The 22500-nt window shown below is 41.7% G+C and overlaps 1 protein-coding gene and 1 pseudogene across 4 annotated transcripts in view; one reads left to right on the top strand and one right to left on the bottom strand.

Moving 5' to 3' along the window:
- The window catches only part of LOC147030178 (uncharacterized), a 196777-nt gene that overhangs the window by 60463 nt on the left and 113814 nt on the right, over window positions 1–22500 (bottom strand). For all 4 annotated transcript variants that reach the window (XM_085873972.1, XM_085873973.1, XM_085873974.1 and 1 more), the window contains 5 exons: window positions 21677–21777; window positions 21333–21454; window positions 17490–17645; window positions 4598–4676; window positions 3054–3127 (listed from right to left, as the gene is read on the bottom strand). In XM_085873972.1, coding sequence (XP_085730098.1) covers window positions 3054–3127; window positions 4598–4676; window positions 17490–17645; window positions 21333–21454; window positions 21677–21777 — 532 coding nt within the window. The remainder of the gene's footprint in view (window positions 1–3053; window positions 3128–4597; window positions 4677–17489; window positions 17646–21332; window positions 21455–21676; window positions 21778–22500) is intronic.
- Window positions 11281–14022, top strand: LOC147030180 (uncharacterized; annotated as a pseudogene).

Below are 22500 nucleotides of genomic sequence, written 5' to 3'. Positions count from 1 at the left end.
CATCATTGACACATGTTTGTCCAACACTTCTGTCTCTCCCATACCTGCTGTTTTATAATGCTTTTATTACTTCTACGTGGTCGTCATTACCCCGAACACTAAAAGTGGACAGAGATTATGTTTTCACCCCTGCTTGTTTGTCTGTCTGTTTGTTTCTCTGTGAGCAGGATATCTCAAAACGTTGTGGAGAAATTTGGTGGACAGGTTGGGTGTATGACAAGGATGAATTGATGAGATTTTGGTGAAGATCTGGATTTGGATCTGGATACTAGAATTTTAAAAGTGATTCTTCACCATTGACAGAAGGCAAAAAGCGATATATAGCACGATATCTCAACAAGTTGTGGACGAGTTATGACAATACTTTGTGGATGAGTGGGTTCGGTAAAAAGAACAAGCCAATTAGATGTTGTTTCAGGTCTGGATCCCGATCGGGCCTGTCAGTGGGATACAAACGTAAACTGTTCAGCATGGTGGAGATATGTGCTCTGCCGAGTGTTGTTGTAGTTATTACCTGTAATATGTTTTACCAGCTTTTGTCACCGATTTACTTTTGGATTGCATGTTGATATGATTTTTTTACTTGGTTTTCATTCTCAAAGTAGATATAATTTTAATAATTTTTCAAAAATGCAGTTCTTTTCCCTAAAATTGGCAAACATTTTTTACCCACATGAATTGAGGACTTTTGCTGAGAAAATCACAAGAAAGTCAATTAAAATTATTACAACGTGGCAAAAATAAAGGGAAACACTTCAATACCGGTTTTCATTTTAAACGCAAGAGAAACAAATGGATATCATGTGTTCATTTCCTGAATGGTTCATCAAAAATTTCTCGTGGCATTTGCCACGAAGAGGCCAAAGCACAAAACCTATTACTCTCACATCACAGACAGGTCGGTGGCCTTTCTGTTTTTATTTGTGCCTCTCTTCCAGTCTAGCTCCCTCTGCTCTCTTAGCACGCTGATACCCCCCCCCCCACGCCCCAGATAAACGACAGGATACACATGTTATTACAGAAACATCCTCCTGGTGAAACTTCCAAAATACATGTTGTCCACCCAACACCATTCTTTCGTTGTTATTTTATGTTCTGCAACCACCTTACTGTCCCATGTTCAGCAAGACTTCGTGATGCTAGTCTATTCCACTTTTCCCTCCAGGGTTCAAACAGGCAGTGCATTACCATCTTATGTCATGCCTTGTCTTTACCCACAGTTTTCTTTTTTAACCCCTTTTAGCTGTATCTACACTATCGCATAGATACAGCGAAAGCCATTGGCCCTACCTTACCCCTATTATTCTCTCTCTCTCTCTGCCTGTCTCTCTCTCTGCCTGCCTGTCTCTCTCTCTCTCTCTCTCTCTCTCTCTCTCTCTCTCTCTCTCTCTCTCTCTCTCTCTCTCTGCCTCTCTCTCTCTCTCTCTCTGTCGCTCTCTCTCTCTCTCTCTCTCTCTCTCTCTCTCTCGGTCTCTCTCTCTTTCTCTCTCACTCTCTCTCTCTCTCTCTCTCTCTCTCTCCCACCTCTTATTCATAAATGTCCTCGCCTATTTTGTGTCCGACCTTTACCCCACTACCCTACTGTCAGTTCATACCCTTTAGCACTTCACTTTTCTATGCTCCTCAAGCCTGAAAAGAAGAAATAAATATTAAAAGACCAAATAATGTCATGAGAAATGTACAGTTTTGCCATTTCCATAGGGGTGATAATTTAGTCTGAAGTAAATAAAATACACCACAGTCAGCAAGTTTTTTTTTAAATCTAACAGCTGTAAGGCAATATTATTAATAAGGATTTCCTTTATTCGTTGAATGAGCAACTGCAATATTAACAAGTCTGGAGATGGCGATGGTTCACGAGCAATGTACACGGTTCGCCTTTTTTATTTTTTGACCTTCGAGGGGACGCCATGGGCAAACTGGCAGGAATCGGGAAAAACGTACACGATGAAAGTTGTAGTACTCGAAGAGCACTACTCGCATACCAACATTCATTCAAAACAGTTGAAAACCCTAGGAGATCGATGCCCAATTTATTGATTTTTTTGACATTTTCTAAGTTCGTGACCTTGTGACCTTGACCTTGAGACGAAAATGAAAAATCGAGCTCCGTGGGGCTATGCAGGTGCCATTGGGCTAACCAAATACCGAAACCCCTGCCAGATTGGACAAACCCCCTCTGAGAAGATGTAACTTGAAACCGGCTACCCCCTAAAAACATGTTTTTTGGGCGTGGCTCCACCCATAATGGGCGCAGCACGCCCAGTCTCAGGAAAACACAACAAGATCATGATATAAACCTCCCACCCAAATTTTATCAGGATCGGATCAAAACCCACGGAGCTATGCTCGGGACAGACAGACAGACAGACAGACACACACCGATAACGAATATAGTGGTTACTTACTAACTCATGAACCAATAAGACTTTATCCACAAATATTCTGAAGGTCCTCAACGTTGAATTTGGACAGGAAAATCCATGGTTGGTTTAATTTGTTTTGTTGGTTTAATATAATTATTTCCAAATATCATCCTTCAGTTATTATTTTGTACTGACTGACTTTATACTTTTAAGTCGATGAACATTTCAACCACATTACTTCAGGAATAAAAATCAGCGTTTGAACAGATGCAATCAATACGCTGCCAAGACCACTATCAAGTTGATACAGCCAAAGTCATCAGTGTTGATATAAGAGGAGGACCGAAGACAAAAAAAAATCAAAAAAACAAAAACAAAGAAAGATTTAGACAAATATAGACAATAGTATAAAATTTACCAGATAATGTGCCACCACAAATAAGGTACGCTGCATGTATTTATATTAATAAGTGACTATTATAATTGTGTTTTTCAATTACCAGCAGCTGTAAAACTTCCACAAATCTGCAATAACTGTGCAACTAAGTCATGAGAAAGAAATTTGACTCCAACAAAAGATGAATAAGAAGCTGTCCTTCCCATATATAATGTAATTCCATCAGTTAGATGTTTAATCATAGCATAGTGTGGTGGCCTTAAGCCATCCAAACCCAATGAGCCTCTCACCAGCTGCTTCAAGCACTTCAACTTTGTCCCAAAATGTTTCTTCTGATTTGCTTCAATGATCGCCTTGTACTTCGCTGCAATGGAAGAATAACACCTTTTAACCCCTTGCATGCCAGTGTAGATACCATTTGTTATACTGCGCTTTGTGTTGCGAGAATAAGTAATTCTTCGAAAGCACTGAATCATTTCATTTACAGAAGAGCTCGATGGAAGCATGCGAGGCCGAGCTGTCTGGTGCTTGGTTGGGTTTTGGTGGATTTAAATCTGCTGTCTGGTATTGTGCCAGAGGTCAGGCTCGGGTGCTTCTTATAAAGAACAGTCTCCTTCAGAGGGAGCATTATAAGCTGGATGTTTTGTCTGCAATTCTGAAAATAATATTAATTCTTTCCTATTCTTTGCAATACAAACTTTTGAGCTGGTGTCGTGGAAAAATTATTCTAAAGTTTGTGTTTGTATGGTTGACAAAATTGCTCTATTAGGAACATTTCTTGTCTATAACTGCCTGATCATCCTCCACAGATAATAAAGTTTTCAATGGAAGATCAGACAATGCAGAATTGAAATCACATTTTACATTTTTTACCACATTGAAACGTGTGTGACATCACAATCTTAACACCTGTCTCGAAACACACCAACTTCAGGATTACAACACTAAGCATAACAGTGTGCTCCGATGTCCTTGTATTTCTGATGATCGTGACAAAAAGGCCTCTGTCCTTGCATAACGAATTTCAGGCTATGGTGATTCTGCGAGAGGGCATCCATTTATTACATACTCACCGGCAAAAGGATGGGTGGCAACAGTATGAAAAAGAAGAAAAGGAGGGGGTGATTGGAGGGAGCTTGAGAGGAGTGTTTGAGGAGTGGAGGAGAGGGAAACAAGAGAAAAGGAGTTTGGGGGAGATTAAAGTAAGTGGAGGAAGGAGGTGAGAGGGGTCATAAAATTTCACCATATTTGCATATGTAATAAATAGATGGCCCCTTCACTTTGATTTGTAAAAAAAACATTATGATTCACCAAAAAGAAGCATAAACCAACTTTTTTAGTCTCGCAGGAAACCAAGGCTCAGGTTCGACCTTTACATCACTGAGTGGTCTTCCTCACAGAACTGAAAACACAAGCCATGTGTTCCCGGTTCCTATAGAATTATCCCAGGGGACAAAGGGAGGTGGAAATCACATGACTGTGACACACAGGTAGTGAGACTAATAGTGAATGATGAAATGGTCACTTATTGATCTATCTGTATGATTCACCTTCCCTTCTTCCCTAGGAGAATGCTATAAGAACCAGGAACACGTGGCTTGCATTTATAGTCCCACGACGAAGATCACGCTGGTTGAAACGTCAGACCTGAGCGTTGCAAAAAATCGGTTGTTACATTTTTGTGAATTGTGATTCTTGCCAATGACAACCTCTTTTGCTGAACGAAATCAATGGTTTATTGATGTTGGAACACGTTTGATCACAGAACGAGTTGAAAACTGGTGGATGTACTCGGGGTGTGCAACATCAAGAGGGGTATGTTGCTGGCATTCACCTTCTGTGAACAGTGGATCAGGAAGCTTCTGGAAGAAAGACTTCAGCAGTGAGCTGACGACATTAGGGTCTTGCCACCTCTGGAACAATGAAACAAAAAAATATATATTGTGAGTTTACAGGGTGGAAGTGAGGATGAGAAAGGAGACAATTCAACAAAGCAGAATGTTAATTTTTTTATAAGCAGTTTGGCAAATCATCGACAACTAGATATAAACAGTATCTGAAACCAATGTCACAATTGTTTTTATTTATAAGCCCCATGGCCATTCTTTTTCTGAACTAAAGCCTTTCAAAATGTAATGTTCACTTGTCTTTTGTAAATACCTGCACCAATATTACCTCCACCACCGAAGGTGAAGGAGGTTATGTTTTCACCCCTTTCTGTCTGTTTGCTTGTTTGTTTGTGTGCAGGATATCTCAAGAAGTTGTGGACGGATCCAGATGAAATTTGGTGGACAGGTTGGGTGTGTGACAATGACGAACTGATTCGATTTAGGTGAAGATTCGGATTGGTGAAGATCTGGATCCAAATGCGACTACTATAATTTTTAATACGATTCTCCACCATTGAGAGATCGGGTCAAAAATAATATATAGCACGATATCTCAAAAAGGTGTGAACAGATTTGGATAAAACTTGGTGGACCGGTTGGGTGTGTGACAAGGACGAATTGATTTGATTTTGGTGAAGATCCGAATCCGGATCTGGAAACGAGAATTATTTAATTTATAAAGTGATTCTTCACCATTGAGTGATAAGGCCAACAATGATTTATAGCATGATGTTTCAAAAATATATTGGGCCCAATATGTTCTCATAAATCAGGCATTGTGTGGTGGAGGTATGTGCTCTAACGAGTGCCATTCTAGTTCAAAGCTGTAATCAAGTGAACTTATAACTCACGACTTTTAATTCCTCTATGAGCAAGTCCATTGAGTGAGTTGACTGATGAATAAAATATGTATTAATACCCAGCAGCCAGCAATTACACTTGCAATCTCCAACTGATATAAGTTATATATTTATCAATCTTAGTCTGCATAAAGCTCATCATATTGTAATCGTAATCTACGAAAAATAAGTTGACAAGTGTCTGTTTGCTTGTTTGTTTGACTTCTTTGCACTCCTAAACAGCTATACTGAATGAGTTGAAAACTGGTGGTTGTACTCGGGATGAGCACGGGAAGCTTTTAGGTGATTAAATTTTTTTATAGTCATGGTGATTCAGGGTGGGAGAAGATCTCAGTTCTCTCTCGGTTCATGTGTATCACATATTGCCACAAGGTGAAAGTGGGGTCATTGAGCATGACCATCTGGACCACACGACCTCGGCCCGTTGGTATCCCCAGGTAACCTGACCGTATCTGTCCATTTTGTAGATAATTCCTTAAATTCCCGGAGAGCGCTCACTCGCAGGAGCCCTGAGGGCCATATAACCGCACTCATATGTGGATATCTATAAATTACATATGCATTTATATAATGTGTATGCATCACAAGTATATATATATATATATATATATATATATATATATATATATATATATATATATATATATATATATATATATATATACATACATATATACACATACATAATATTGTTACGAATTTCGCACGCCTGGCATGCGACCGGCCACGTAACTCGAATCGCGATGCGTCGCCCACCGGACGGACAAATCAGTCGTGACCCTCCTGGAACTACCGCCAGGAGCCAGTCACGGGTGGGGGTTTAACCTCACCACAACCCAGTCCGCATTCTACCCGCGCGAAAAGGGTGAATCGCCGAATGTCGATATACCTAAGTACCCGCGCGGGTAGCGTACCGAGGAGTTGTACCACGCCGCAGGTCGACTTCGGACACGAACCGCTTAAGCGGCTCGTTCCGTGCTAAAGGGATAACCGAGCGGAGTTATCGCCGACCTCGACGGTTCAGTTTTACTTATCGGGTGTTTCAACCCACTACCAATCCTTTACGTGATGCAAGATGGAAATGTCAACCAGAGGAAAGGACGCAACGAAACGGCAAACAGTTTGACAAGCACTTTTATTTCACACACACAAGGCAAGCACGTATTCACAGCCAAACAGTAAGAACACAACGCACAGTTAAAACCGAATAAAGTAATGTACAAGCACTTATACGGGTTTACTTAATAGACTGGCGCCACACACACACATTTACACCAAAAGCAAAGAAAATACAAGCCACCCTCACAGGCAAGGAGGCAGCCAGGTCCGTGAACCAAATGACTGTGGGACCTGGGTGATCAGCCAGGTCCACGAGACCAAAGGGATTTTACCCGTGCCCTCGTGGCGCGATGGCGGGCTAGCCGCAATGTCCGCGTAATGCGCCTGACTCCGTGCCCTGCTATGGTCGGTGAGCTCCTTTGGCGTGCGTTGCGCAGGCACGTGTTGGTCGGCACCACGGTTGGGTTGGGGAACAGACAGGGTTCCCGGCGCTATCTCAGCGCGGATGGGGGGGGGGGAAATTGTTGATGCTCAGGAGAGGGGAATGGCGGACGCTCCGTCCCGCTAGCGGGGTCTCGGGACCGCACCGACTCCGGCGAACTCTCGTCCCTGAGGCCTCCTCCGCGTCCCCGCCTCACTCCGCGACTCGTCCCTCGACCCGACAACGACAACCTCCACGATGACCTTCGTCTTGACTCGACCAGCCCAGCCAGCACAGCACCGTGCAGCTCAGCACAACCCAACACAACACTCGGCCCGACACCCCAACTCGACACCCACACGACACGCGAGTCGCCTTGTGCTCGCGTCTTTATAGACCGGAGGAGGAGCGTGTATCCTAATTCGCGGATCAAAACGCGCTTGGAGGCGGGGCCACGCCACCCGACGTTTAGCCATTGGCCGGGCAAAAAGGGGCGTGAGCCTCTCCTGATCCGAATTTCCTCTTAGAAGGAGTCCACATGCATCGCGCTTGGGGGCGGGGCCACACCACCCGACGTTTAGCCATTGGTCGGGCAAAAAGGGGCGTGAGCCTCTCCTGATCTGAATTTCCTCCCCATAAAGGCATCCATTTGCACTCGCAGCTCGACGCGTTCAGCAACAATCGCCAAACGGGCCCTGGACAGCACGACGTTCGGTGTTGGCAGGTGGTGTGGTTGATGGTTGTGGAAGGAGAAAGGCGAAGGTGGTGGGGGGGGGTTTGCTGTGGTGGTTTGGTTGTTGGCGGGCGTCGTTTGGGAATGGCGGTGAAGCGATGTTTGCGGGGATGGAGTTGTGGAGGTAAAGAGGCGAAGGTGGTGTGTTTGAGTTGTTGGTGGCTCAATGGTCCAAAATAACGATAGAGAAAGAAAAATGGCTAACTAAAAGCGTCGCAGCCCAGATGAATCACACATATTCCCTCGAAACAACAAGTGTGGATTAACTACACATGAACTTATCGATATATCTAACGTGAGGACCTTTCTGGTGTATTGCAAATTTCCACAGCCACAACAATATACTGTATATATTGTTACGAATCTGGAAGCCTTGTGCACACAGACAGACAGCTGTTCCCGTACCTTAGTTATTTCGATAAGTGTGTGTTTCTAGTTAGGGCCCCCTACCTGTGTCTGAAGGGAATTAAGTGTACGTGCGCTACGAAGTTATTTTATAGATAGGATTTTGACATCACTTACATCTTGAACAACAACACGCCTTCACCTCGCTTCCTCACACCGACGCCATCGACGCCACGTACATGGGCGGAGATTTCCATCGCCTCAGACATGGACTCCGCCCAGGAAGGCAGGGGCGTGCCCCTTGTCCAATCAGGCCACAGAGGACGGTCTTCCCACGACATGCCGGCCAATGAGAGCAGGCCACGCATGAGCGAAGCGCGTCTGAGAAGGACTAGGAAAGGGAGAACAAACAATCTGCGTCCCGTCTCTCGAGCGCGTGTTCTGGTTCGCTTGACATCTCGTCGCTGGTGCTGGTCTGAGCACATCTCATCGCTGGCGCTGGTCTAAGCACATCTCGTCACTGGTGTTGGTCTGAGCACATCTCGTCGCAGGCGCCGGTCTGTGTTTGGCGGCCCTGGTCCATCTTCTGGTGACCGGAGCTCCGGGAGGGGGGTGCATGCCCAGCCGCGCACTTGTGGCCAGGTAGCCTGCCACGTTCTCGTCCCTCAGCTCGACTTCCCTCCGAGCCGAAGGGATAATAAAGACCATTTTGGGTCCGTTTCTTTTGGGTGTGTGTCTGTCTGGGGCCACGTCTTTAAGTAGCAACAGGATAAGTGATTTTGCTTGTACATTGCATTTCATTTCTTATAGTCGGTTTAACTCTGCTCTTATGTGTTCCTTCCCCACCTATTGTAAATACATATCCAATTGTTGAATGTATCAGCTCGTTTCTGTGTTTTCTTCATTGGTTTAACACGGTGTGTGTTGGGGAATTAAAAAAGGCCGTGTTTGCCGTAGTTGTGTGCATTTGGACTGACGGGACCTCGGTAACCATCGGCTCGGGTTACGCATGGGCCGAGCACGGAAACGACTCGTCCCGTTCGAGGGTGTGAATACTCGGTAGTTTGCCACGTGGGCCTCTAGGTATTTTGAAGTTTGGCAAATAACCCTGTGCCCACGCGGTTGATTTATTGACGATTTACGGTCCTGTTGGGGACCCGTACCTTTGGAGTTATCCGAGGGTAACGATCTGAATTCCGGGTGTTCGGTGGAGTCGAATCTGTAGCTCCATCTCGCGGTCGCGCTCGTCACCGATACCCGGCCCACAACAATATATATATATATATATATATATATGTATATATATATATGTATATATATATATATATATAGATATATATTGTTACAGTTCCAGGAACCATATGCATTCAAACATACAGGTGCCCCGAAGTTAGTTATGCCGTTAAGTATATGAGTAGACAGAACCCCTCCTTGTGTGTAGTGGGAAATCGAAGGGGTGTGTTGCAATGTTTTTTTTTTAGTGAGGGTAATAAATCTTTATTTCCCCTCTTATTTGAACCACAGTACCTTTTTCTCACTTTCCGAGGCGAAATCTTGGTGAGGTACCTTTTTTTTGGTGAGTGCAGTCACGCGTGGAAGGGGCGGGCTCCCCGCATGGCCGAAATCCCGCCCAGAAGGGGCGGACCCATGGAGGCTCTGTCCAATCAGGGTGGACAGTGACGTCAGTTTTGACCAAGGCCCCGCCCCGCTGAGGGAGTTCGATGGACTACGAAGGGACCCCCCTGAGACGCGCATTCGTTGGAGTTCAGTCAAAAGGCTCAGTTCAGTTCTGCATTCGCTGGAGTTTTGCTGGAATCTTGAGTTCAGTGTACAAGGAGGATTGACAGACTGAGAGCTTTTTCACGAGTCTGTGGGTGGTGGTGCATGGCCGTTCTTCGGTGGTGGAGTGATCCGTCTGATCGATTCCGATAATGACCGAGGACACCCGACCTCGACCAGGTCTCTCGCTGGGTCCTGTCCGCGACCCTGATCCCCACCCTGGGACTCCGCTCTGCTCCGCTCGGGTTCCTCCATGGACATGAGCCCCACGCGTGTGACTGCGGGCCGAGCTGTACGACCATTGGCAGGTGCCGCACCACCAAGCACACCCTCGCTCCAACGTGCAGGTACCCAGCCAAGCCACGACCCCAGCTCGTCTCTCTCCCGAGCTGCGAGGTTCCTTGGAATTCACCTGGGTTTTATTTTCGTCTGTGTGTGTGGCGCTTTCTGCCAAGTTCAACTGCATAAGTGTTTTCGATCATTGTAAATCTCCTGTATATCCGCGATAAGCTTGCTCTGTGTCCTTCTTGCTGTAAATAAAACAATTGTAGAAATGTTCCCAGTTCGTTTTTGTCTTTTCTTTCATTGGTCCAGCTTGGTTCGGATCTGAGTTTTAGCCGGGTCTTTATCTCCATTAATCTGCTCATCCTAGCTGACACGGCTTTGGCAGTTCCGCTCGACTGCACCCGAACCGGAGTTGGTAGTCGGTAGTTGGAACTCTACCGCAGTCGGTATAGTGACCCGGTTCGAGCAAGACGTGCCGAGGCGGTGGTTCCCCGGTAGACGACACTGCGTGGTTAATTAGGTAAATTGGTTCTAGGCAAAAAGACCCTACACTACGCGGTGGAGGTATCGGCGTCCACGGTTGGTTAAGCGACCCGCCGCCTCACGGAGTTATCCGTGAACGATGGCCTACAATTCCGGGAGTTTGGTGGGAGACGACGTAACTTCCCCCACCTCACGGTCATTCTCACCACCGGTTCCGGCCCTCAACAATATATCTATATGGCCAAATGAAGCATAACTGGAGTGGGTTCACAGGTTTTCTGAGCCAGAGCAGCAACTCACTATTTCACATATTCAGTGTGAGTCAAAAACGTTGAAGCTCAGTAAATGTAACAAATCATTTACATGGCTTAAATATTTATTTTTTCTCTCTGTATTTTGGGTGTTAAACCTCAGATATGGTGGAGCTACTCTATCTGGAAATCTTTCAACTTCTTCCTTTTAATATCTGAGATTTTCTATTCCAATTTACATCATGGTAAAAAGAAGATTTTCGATGATTCCAAGATATTGTATGTGATGTATTTATCTTGAGGACATGGGACCTGAGCAGAGTCGAGTCAAAAGTGACCATGTTGATTTGAGCCGGAAGATGAGTAGCAATCGAGGCTTCACATCAGATAACTATTGCTGGGAGTGTAAAAGCATGATCGCCATGGTAGGCTAGTGGCCAAATGAGGTTTTGGGTGGCATACCCCTACCCAAGGTAGAACCTATTTTTTCTTGAAGAGGGATGTTTGGGGAGTTAGAAAATCATGGTTGTGAACCTGAGATCATTGTACAACATTTTGAAAATCACGTTTACATATGTACCACTGCAGACTGCAAGAATGGATTTAATCGCCACAGATTTTGGCTCATATTGGCTCATATATTTGTTAATACTGGTGCTCCAAACACAAATTCGGTACCATAATGTGAGGAATGATGACATATATATCTGTAAAAACCATTTGTGATGTAACAAAGGCTTTTGTGTGACCTACAGGCAAAAATAGTGGAATTTTACTCAACAAATCAGCTTTGGGTTTACCAATAAATAGCAACTAAACAATTAATTTCTTCATAAGTATTTGAGTTGTATTACTACATATTACATCAAAATAACCCTCTATCATTCTCCTTTTTAGAAATATAACTCATAAAGATAAATCAGTTGAATTAATAGTTATTACCGAAACCATTTGTCACCCCCCTAAAAGTAACCGACATTGATTAATTTATAATACATGTATATGCATTAACCAAACAAGAATGATTTTAAATCCTGTTGCAGAAAATCAATTTTGAGCTTGATTGCCTTTTCCTAAAACTAGTGATATATACTTATCTTTAATTATATCATTTCAGGTGCTTGTGCTGACAATTGATCTGCAATTATGGATCTGGAATCACCTCTTGTGAAACGTCGTAAAATTGACACTGACCACTGCATCATATGCTTTAAACCCCTCAACCCTAAAAAGCAAGAAGTTGTAAAGAACCCAACATTTAATGGTTTGAGTGCAATCTTCAAAGCAAGTCAAATCAGAAAAGATGACGTTTACGAAAGTATCTGGCCTTTGCAACAAGACATATTGAGTCTTGATTTGAAAGTATCATTCCACAAATCGTGTCGGGCCAAGTATACCAGCAAGTCAAATATCTCCACATCCAACCCCAGTGAGAGTGACCAGCAGCCATGCACGTCTGCGGCAACAGAACACACAAGAATCAGCAGAAATGAAACAGCTGGGTTTGACATCAGGACAAACTGCTTCATTTGTGGAAAATCCAACACTTCCAGAAACAAGCTTACACCGGTATCTGCAGGAACTGGACAGTCCACCAGAGAAAAAGTTCTGGCAGCAGCTGACAAAAGACAAGACAATAAAATACACATGCGCATGCTTGCCTTTCCAGATTTGTTCGCCTATGATGCCAAGTACCACAGGTTATGCTATTCACACTATATTTCAGAAAGGAACATCACTGCTGCAATTCCTAAATCAGGAGAGGAAACAATGGGCACATTACATGATGAAGCTTTTGATGAATTGAAATGTTATCTGGAACAAACTGTGTTCTCCAAAACTAAGACAGTGACAACCCTCGTTCATCTGAAAGATGAATACGTTGGATATTTGGTTTCACTGGGTACCACGAATGCAGAACAGTATAAAACTTGGAAGTTGAAGGAGCGATTAACTAAATATTATGGTGACCAAATAGTCTGTGTAACATTTTATGGCCACACTGACATCATATGCTCTTCTTCTGTGACCTTATGTAATGCCCTGAGAAAAGCCACGATTCTGCAGAGCATGACTGATGAACCAGAATATGAAGACATCCCATGTGATGTACCATCAGCCACAGATAGTGAAATGCATACTTTGCATGCTGCAGCTGGTATCCTGAGGAAGCACATGGCTGATATCGAGCATGTTGGAAATATGTATGCACCTGTCGAGGAAACAGATATTCAGCACTGTGCAGAATTTGTTCCTAATACACTCTACGACTTTAATCAGTGGTGCACCAGTGGAGAAATCACACACGAATGTAACCAGCTGTAGTGATGAAGGTGTTCTGAAGAACAACCTGAGGATGATCGCCATTTGTCACAATATAATATCACAGAGCCGTCGAGTGTACTCCACAATAACGCTTGGTTTTGCCTTGCAGGTGCATCATGAATTGGGAAGCAAGCATCTCATTGACATGCTTCATGAATTAGGACACTGTGTGTCCTATGATGAGGTGAGACGTTTCCTCACGTCTGTGGCTGTTGATCAAACTGCCTCGGAGGATATTTACATCCCCAAAGTTCTTCAAAACCTACGCTGCGCTGATGATGACTATAGGCAGAGCAGAACATGTCATTGTATCTCTGCAGGACTGACCTGCACTGAATTCTGCTCGTGTAGTGCAGACGATTGTCCAAATGTTGATGATTCTGTTGTCTTTGACGACAGCACTGATGAAGACTGTGACTGAACTTTTAAATGTATTACATGTATGACTTCATGTCATAGATGTACATAAGTTACAGTGCATGTTATGAATTCATTATCGTCATATGTGAAATAGCTTATATCAACATGATGTCTATAAAAGTCACTTTCACAATTGTGTCAGAATCTTAAGTCAATTCTTCATGTTGCATATCTGCTTCGGGATTTCTATCGGTCAGCATTAGTGGGGCGACATATGATTTCAGTTATAACTATATCATTTCAGTGACAATTATATCATTAGATATATTTTTTAAAGGGTAAATAAACTTGGATTATGTTGATGTAACAAGTATGACTGCAAGTCCAATATTTTTGAAGTAATTAATGTTTTTGTTGATATTTATTGGTAAACCCAAAGCTGATTTGTTGAGTAAAATTCCACTATTTTTGCCTGTTGGTCACACAAAAGCCTTTGTTACATCACAAATGGTTTTTACATATATATATATATATATATATATATATATATATATATATATATATATATATATATATATATATATATCATCATTCCGCACATTTTGGTAGCAAATTTGTGTTTGTAGCACCAGTATTAACAAATATATGAGCCAAAATCTGTGGCGATTAAATCCATTTTTGCAGTCTGCAGTGGTACATATGTAAACGTGATTTTCAAAATGTTGTGCAATGATCTCAGGTTCACAACCATGATTTTCTAACTCCCCAAACATTCCTCTTCAAGAAAAAATAGGTTGTGACTTGTTCTACCATGGGTAGGGGTTTCTCACAATTTTAGGCCCCTTTTTTAATTTGGCCACTAGCCTATGGAGTCTAAAGTTCAATATTGAGGCTTACCCATCTCAGCATGACCACACAAACGATAAAATAAAAATAAAACAATAACAGCAAGAAAATTCTGACCAGTTTTCAGATAGCTGTATCGTGAGTTCCAATCACAGTGAAGGAAACACATAGTTCCTGCCTTCGTAGAGCAGTTGAAATCAGAGCTGAAGGCTATCCTTTCCTCTGAGTAATAACAATAATGAACACAATAATTGCTGCAATTTCACCACCATGCCCTCTGATGCCACTAAAATATTATGTGGTTACTTCGAACCGGCCTAACAGGCCGCCCACCCGTTGTCATTCGGTAATGACATTCTGACCATCTTTTATCAGCAATAGTAAAAAAAAACCTGGCTTTACCATCAAAGCAGAATTTTCTGCTTTTGTAGTTTCCTTATTGGATGTAAATTGAATATCATTTTATATACTCAAGACGTAAAACGGACACTTTCATATTGACATTGCTCCGGTGTAACCTGATTCCAAACTGTCCTCTGGAAGTTCATTACTTGATTTATCACCCCATGAGAGCACACACTTGTAAGACGATTAGGACTTTTGCGATATGGAATGCAGAAATGCCGTATGACCCCGCAGCATTCGCTGTTGCTGCAATTCGACGTTGTGCAATTTTACATCATCTGTATAACCTGGCATGATCGCCTGTTGTACATCAATGGTGACTGACTCAATGACAACCCAATGATAAATGAAAAAAACTGACGACACAACACGAGGGAATTGGGTCAGACGAAACTGTATGAAGAAGTTCTGCAATGATGCATGCTGTCCCTCGAAGGGAAAACGCCATGAAATGGTGAAATTAATATGGAAGATCAAACGCACGTACAAAGTCGTTGTGCCAAATATCTTATCTTTAGCATATTCCCCTTTGATCTATCTTTAATATCCCTGCTTTAACACATTCGTCGATTCTTCAATTTAACACTATGCAAGCACACGTCTCACATAATTTGTCATTTTTTTCTCCCATTCATTTCGGGAGATTTAGTGCAGCACTGCATTTTCATTTTAGTCCCAATCCCAAATTGCCCTCGAGGGCATGAAGCATCAACCACAAGGTGCGTCCAACAGGATGACGCTGAGAGAGCACACTTTTCTTTTGGCTATCTTGTCTGGGTTCAAGTCTCGACCCGATTATAAAGTGTCACCATAGTTTTTGCAGGCAGGATGCTGCATCGGTGAGTACATCGGATGGGATATTAAACTGGAGACCTCACATCATATATAGATCCAATAAGGTGGGCGAGCTTACTTCGACGGATGGTCCATAAAGATGGCATTATGGTCCATGAAGGACCAAAAGACAATCAACTCAAACACTTTGTATGTTGAGCAAAATTTTCAGTCTGTCTTACACTTACTTTGAGGAAGATTCCCCTGAAACTACAGCCACAGCAATCCTGCTCCAATGCTTACCAAAAGGACCCATTTCCTGATGAGGGGGGATCCAGATATTCCATGAAGCACAGGAGGTGGGTTGGTTGTTGGCACAGCATTACAGAGCATTATAGGGGGTGGGGTGAAGGGAGAGTAGTGGTTGTCTCATAAAGCATTATGTCATTCTGGGGTGGTGGGAGGTCAATGATCCAGCGTTATGGAGCATTACAAGAAGATTGGATGTGAAAAATGCATTATGTAATATCTGCATGGTCCTTGAGGAGGAGAAACTACAGTTACAAGAACATTTTCCTCAAGATACCTGGCCCAGTTTCTGGGGTGTTATGTCATTCACACTTTGCTAGTCTCAGAGGCCAGCATTCATGTAGAGAATCACTTTTCCTTCAAATTAATGGGGTTTTTGGGGGGTTTTATTAGAAAATAAATTGACTCCAAACTTTTTGATTTTTTATAACGTTCTATAATACCCAATATAAAGCATCTCTCTACAGACTCCCAGTGAGTCGTTGTTCTACAGAAGTCTAGGCTTACGGAGGAGCTAAATGACAGAGGGCAATGGGTTTACAGACTTAGAGGGTAAAAGGTGAGCAGGCAAACAAAAAATGCATGGACATGTTGTAAATGAGTAGTTTGGTGGCAGAAAAATAAGAGGGAGAAAAAAAGAAAATAAAGGGAGAGCCAGTCTGCAAGAGAAGTGATCGGGGGTGGGTATGGGAGAAAGCACGTGGCGATGATGTACGGCATTCTTGAAAGACTGGACGGAAGAGCACGAGGCAACATAGAGGGAGTCGGTTTGACAGATGAGAGAATAGATGGATGAAGGAATAGGGGGACAGGCCATGTGGGTGGTAGGTCATGCTGCACGGAATAGGAAGCACCAGATCAGGCCACACGAAAGGTGAAGCACCAAGTCTTTTGGGACTAACTAAACCCGCTGATTCGGTGTTCATGAATAGTACGAGCAAATTATAATTTGAAATCCATAGCTTGTGAAGATACTATCTGCCCTGACTAGTGTGTGTTCAAAAGGCAAATGCTCTGACCAATATCATCTATCAATCTCGTTTTCCTATACATTTTGGCCAAATTTTCCAAATCATCAAAATCATCTGCCTCAAACTGATAGGGCTTTATTCCAACATTTTTGTACGAAGCCCCTGAATTATCGCATCTATTATCTTCTTCATCATCTGAGCATTCCTCACTTTGATTTAAAAAAAAAAACTCCAAGAGTTATTCTCCACCCTTGAATGGGAATGAGCCAGTTTCAACATTAGTTTCCTTATGTTCTGCCATTTTTACTTTGATGCCATCAATCTGTGACGTCACAGCTCATTTAAGATGGTAGAATGTCAACGGGGGCGAGGGGAGTCGAAAGGAGTGAGGGGACGGGACCTTGATTATAATTTCTTTTTAATAGCACTTTAAAACAAAAACTTGCAAATTATTTTTTGTCATCGTTTAAACTTTAAAGCAACTTATTTGTGACAAATTCAATTTTTATTTTGAAAACTTTTATACTCCACTTGGTATTACCTTTCACACTAAATATTTAAACTTAAAGATGATATACAGGTAGAGGAACTTATGACCTCTTTTTATTAACTCATATAATAATCTGCAAACCTCATCGGTGGTGTCGGGTTCACCAGCAGAGCGGTTAAGCTCCTCCTGCATGGCGCTCACTGCTGAGAGGCGGCCTGGCACACGGAAGATTCCACGTGAGGACAGACCATAACGCTCTATCATCTCGCAGCATGCTTCCACTACCTGTGGCACCCACTGCAGGACATGGTGGTAGAGGAGGGATAGAGGAGGACAATGTTGTAAGGATAATGATAGATGTAGCTTGTGAAAAACATTGCTGCACAAGCCAAACAAGTTGATAACTCAAAGGTGTGTGTTTCTTTAAGCAGTTAGCATATATGCAAGCACATTTCTCATGAACAAAGAACCAAATCATGATTAGATAACTGAAAACCACATAAAGATATAACAGATAAAGAAATAAGTTGGCAGAAGTGAGTAATTTTTTACATGGAGAATTTGCCTTTGATGTACCGTATATGCAAAAACAGTAGCATGCATCGATGTTCTGTTTAAAAATGATGCATGTGGGGCGTTCAACAGACTAAAACAAAAATGTAAGACATGCCATAAACAATATAACGAGGTGTGTATAGTATGTATGTATGTATATATATATATATATATATATATATATATATATATATATATATATATATATATATATATATATATATATATATATATATATATATGCATTTGTGCTTAATTTCTTTGCTCAGTATATGTTGGAAAAAAAAAACATTTGTGTGTTTTGTCCACTTGTGCATGTCTCATGAGTATAACCTTTTGAACACTCCACAGAAGCAGCTGCATTGGTTAAACTAGCAGAGTACCTGCTTCCATTGGCATTCTTGTTCCAAGCATGCAACACATTCTTATGACGCATAGCTTTATTCAGGCAGTATATACTGTATAGGCACCTGACAGCTCTGTATACGCAAAAAATTAAAAAACCCGGGTTACGTGCATGAAGCAAGATCACACCTACTGCTTATAATTCAAAACACCTCGCTGCACAGGAAAACATGGGGACAGGAATACTGTCCTGTAAATGGTGTAGACTTGCAATACCCTCCTCCGCCTGGAAGCAGTGCTACATGATACACATTTACATAGAGAATTTGCACCCCTCTTACCCATCACCCCGGCAAGACCACCAGGAAAGATAAAAACACCCCGATACATTAGTTGGTATCATACTGATCCTATGTAGCAAGTCTGGATGTAATCGGCCCAGAACTGTAGGATGAGTAGCATGACAAACAAGCCCACACACACCCAAATACACAAACACCAGTCCGTGAATTATAGTAAGGATTTCTCCTCCCTCTTTCTCTCTCTCTCTGCTACCTGGGCAACCTTGCACAAATTGAATCAAAGTAGAGGGAACACTTGCTGCCTCCTGATCTACTATTGGAGTTCCAAGCTGTCTCAATATGCTGAGCATCCGTCTTGTAATCCTGTAATTGAAAGTTCAAATTACAACCTCGTTAGGAAGACAATGGCAAACTACCCGGTGTACTCCTTGCTGTGAGACCACTTTGCAGCATCATATTTCCTGCTAAAGAGGATCATACATTGGATTAAATTGGATCTCAAATGACTGGCTTTGGCCACAATTTACTAATCTCATCAAGCCAAGCAGTCCAGAATCTCCGAGTTTGATCTTTAACCTTTACATTTTGAGAAAGCAAAAAAAAAAAAAACGTTGTCTAAGGTGAATATGAGCCTGAAAATACAAGATTGCGAGAGTTTATTAATGACAAAGACAAGACCTTATTTTACCGTTTTTCTTGCATTTATGATCTCCGTTGTAGGGGAAAATGAGGGTAATATGAACCGCAAATCGACTTTCCCAATTTCAACTTGCCCTGGGCTAAATAGGTCACAGCATTCTGAGATAAGTGCTCACAATAAAACATAAAACAGGCAATATAAACCAATTAACTGATAATAACTTACATTTAAAAGTCATGATTTCTATTAGCCATCAATCACTCATACAAAAAAAAAACCAAAACAGAAAATATTTTAGGAACGGAAATTAAAGAGGTTGAACGTTATCCAAATTAGATGTAAGAAACATGCATGGAACCATTTATTTCATTCGTTTGAAGTTCGAACATGAAGGACGATCCCCTGTAAAACCTCTTTGGGACTGGTTACATGTTCAGTATCCTGAATGTCTGCATCAGAGGGCTCCATGGCTCATGCTACTGCAAGCAATTTCAACATATTATGTATATATATATATATATATATATATATATATATATATATATATATATATATATATATATATATATATATATATATATATATATATATATATATATATATATATATATATATATATATATATATATATATATATATATATATATATATATATATATATATATATATATATATATATATATATATATATATATATATATATATATATATATATATATATATATATATATATATATATATATATATATATATATATATATATATATATATATATATACATATATATACATATATACATATACATACACACACATACACATACACACACACACACACACACACACACACACACACACACACACACACACACACACACACACACACACACACACACACACACACACACACACACACACACACACACACACACGGTAGGCAGAGAGGTTTATTGCACCTTTTCCTTTTGTGAACAAAGGAATTAAGTTTCAGTTTCATAAGAATGTTGGATCGTTCACAACTAGATGTTCACAGAACACTTTACTCCATGCAGTCTTGAGGAAAAGGACACAGGCATGGTCTTTTCGACTCTTATTGCTTTGCGTTTCCGAGCATGATCAACATTAGTTTTGTTTGTGAAGTTGGAATAATAGGCACGATGGTAACGATATGCAAGGTGCCACCATATTTGTATCAATGATGAATCTCACAGTTACTCTGCCCTTTGGGCATGAGATGGCATAAATATTTTATCCAAGTACTGCTAAACAGAAGATCTTTGAAAGTACCAAGAAGGCGATTTGTGTTCTATTCTGTTCAAGTATATCATTATCATTCGTATGTGGCAGATCAGCAATTTTGATGTGCTAAATATTCTATGATTTGACACATGATCTTCATTACCCCCATTGACCCTTCCTAACCCCAGCTTCTTACTGACTGGTTTAGTGATCTATCTCTCTCTCTCTCTCTCTCTCTCTCTCTCTCTCTCTCTCTCTCTCTCTCTCTCTCTCTCTCTCTCTCTCTCTCTCTCTCTCTCTCTCTCTCTCTCTCTCTCTCTCTCTCTCTCTCTCTCTCTCTCTCTCTCTCTCTCTCTCTCTCTCTCTCTCTCCATCTCATTTATTCCCTTGTTGGTTGTGCTTAATTGTTGTTCTGCTGCCACATCATCAATTTAGCCTTGTTCTTCCATGAGTCTTGCTCTTGTAGAGGAAAGAAACTGTGATGATAATTTGGGAAGAAATTTTTTCTCTGCAAAGCAGTCACTCTCATTTTATTTTGATGCATTCTGGGATAGTTATTTTTCAGCCCATCGACGTTAAACATAGAGGTCTCACTGATCATATAAATGACCAGAATAAAAAGTACAAAAACATGATTCATTCAAACAAGTACAGTATAAAATAGGTTAAAGAGCTGTATTTAAACATAGCTCTGACATAGTATATTGTGAATTCATCATAATAACAGAACTACTGAGGAGTTGAGAGAAATTGATATCTATTGTACGAGTCAAGAAACATACTCTCATCATCAAAACACTCCCAGTGGATCCAAAGACACATTAAAAGTCATCACACAGGAATGGAGCACATTATAAACATAGCTGCCTACACACAACACATGCGCATGATAGGAATTGCTCACTTTGTGCTTTGAAGTGGAAGCACATTCTTCCAAACGTACTCCAAAGACCTTGCGGGTCTCAGGTGGCGAGCGCCCACCAATCTGCCGTAGGATTTGTTGGAACCCCTTCCAAGGGCCCCTATCTGCAGATGTATGACATGATTGGAAAACACACACACACACACACACACACACACACACACACACACACACACACACACACACACACACACACACACACACACCTTTAATCATTCTTTCCTTAGTCATATTTATGCAGTCAGATATCATCAAATCATTCTGCATCTCTTGAATCCAATCAAAACTTCTCTCCTTGTCTGACTTGTACCATGCACTGTATGCACCTTTTCCTGGTTCTGTGCGCTCTGGCTCTGTCACTCGGGGCTTTATCTCCATCGTAGGCATTGGATCGTCCATGACACTGTCCTCCTTCCCAAGAGAAGAGCTGATGGCAAAGAGTGGTAATATGAATATGAGATCATAAGAGATGAAGACCTAAATGTGAGCCTGAAGTTAGAAACCCAAAGACTAAAACACAGAGAAATTAAATTTGACCATCCATACGAGTTTTATGTAAGGGATAGTTTCTGTCAGATGACATGACTACAAGTGGATAGATAAAAAATATATTTAATAAACAGGAATAAATTCCTGCATGGGGCTGATGTGAAAAAATGACAACTCAACCTGAGACTTGAACACAAGAACGTCCTCCCAAAGATGGTGACAGCCGAATGAGCTATAGAGTCTTCAAGATAACCTCAGGAATGTCTCACACTAACACTGGAAGCTTTATAATGGCCAACATGTTGCATGCCTGCTAGGCAGACCCAGTGTGTGTGTGTGTGTGTGTGTGTGTGTGTGTGTGTGTGTGTGTGTGTGTGTGTGTGTGTGTACACGTGTGTACGTGTGTGTGTGTGTGTGTGTGTGTGTGTGTGTGTGTGTGTGTGTGTGTGTACGTGTATGTATATTAGAGATAACTCTCATCGAGAAATTGAATAAACAGGAATAAATTCCTGCATGAGAATCATGTGAAAAAATTGACTCAACATGTGACTCAAGCCCAAGGACCTCATCAACAATGTGGCAACAATCCACTGAGCTATTGAGTTTTCAGATTAACCAGAAGAATTTCTCACACCAACACTACAAGCACACGATATCTATA

Source organism: Eptatretus burgeri, chromosome 3 (genome assembly GCF_056783735.1).
Source record: "Eptatretus burgeri isolate ZD-2024b chromosome 3, Ebu_testis_v1, whole genome shotgun sequence".
Lineage (NCBI taxonomy): Eukaryota > Metazoa > Chordata > Myxini > Myxiniformes > Myxinidae > Eptatretus > Eptatretus burgeri.
This window is presented reverse-complemented; position numbering and strand designations above follow the sequence as displayed.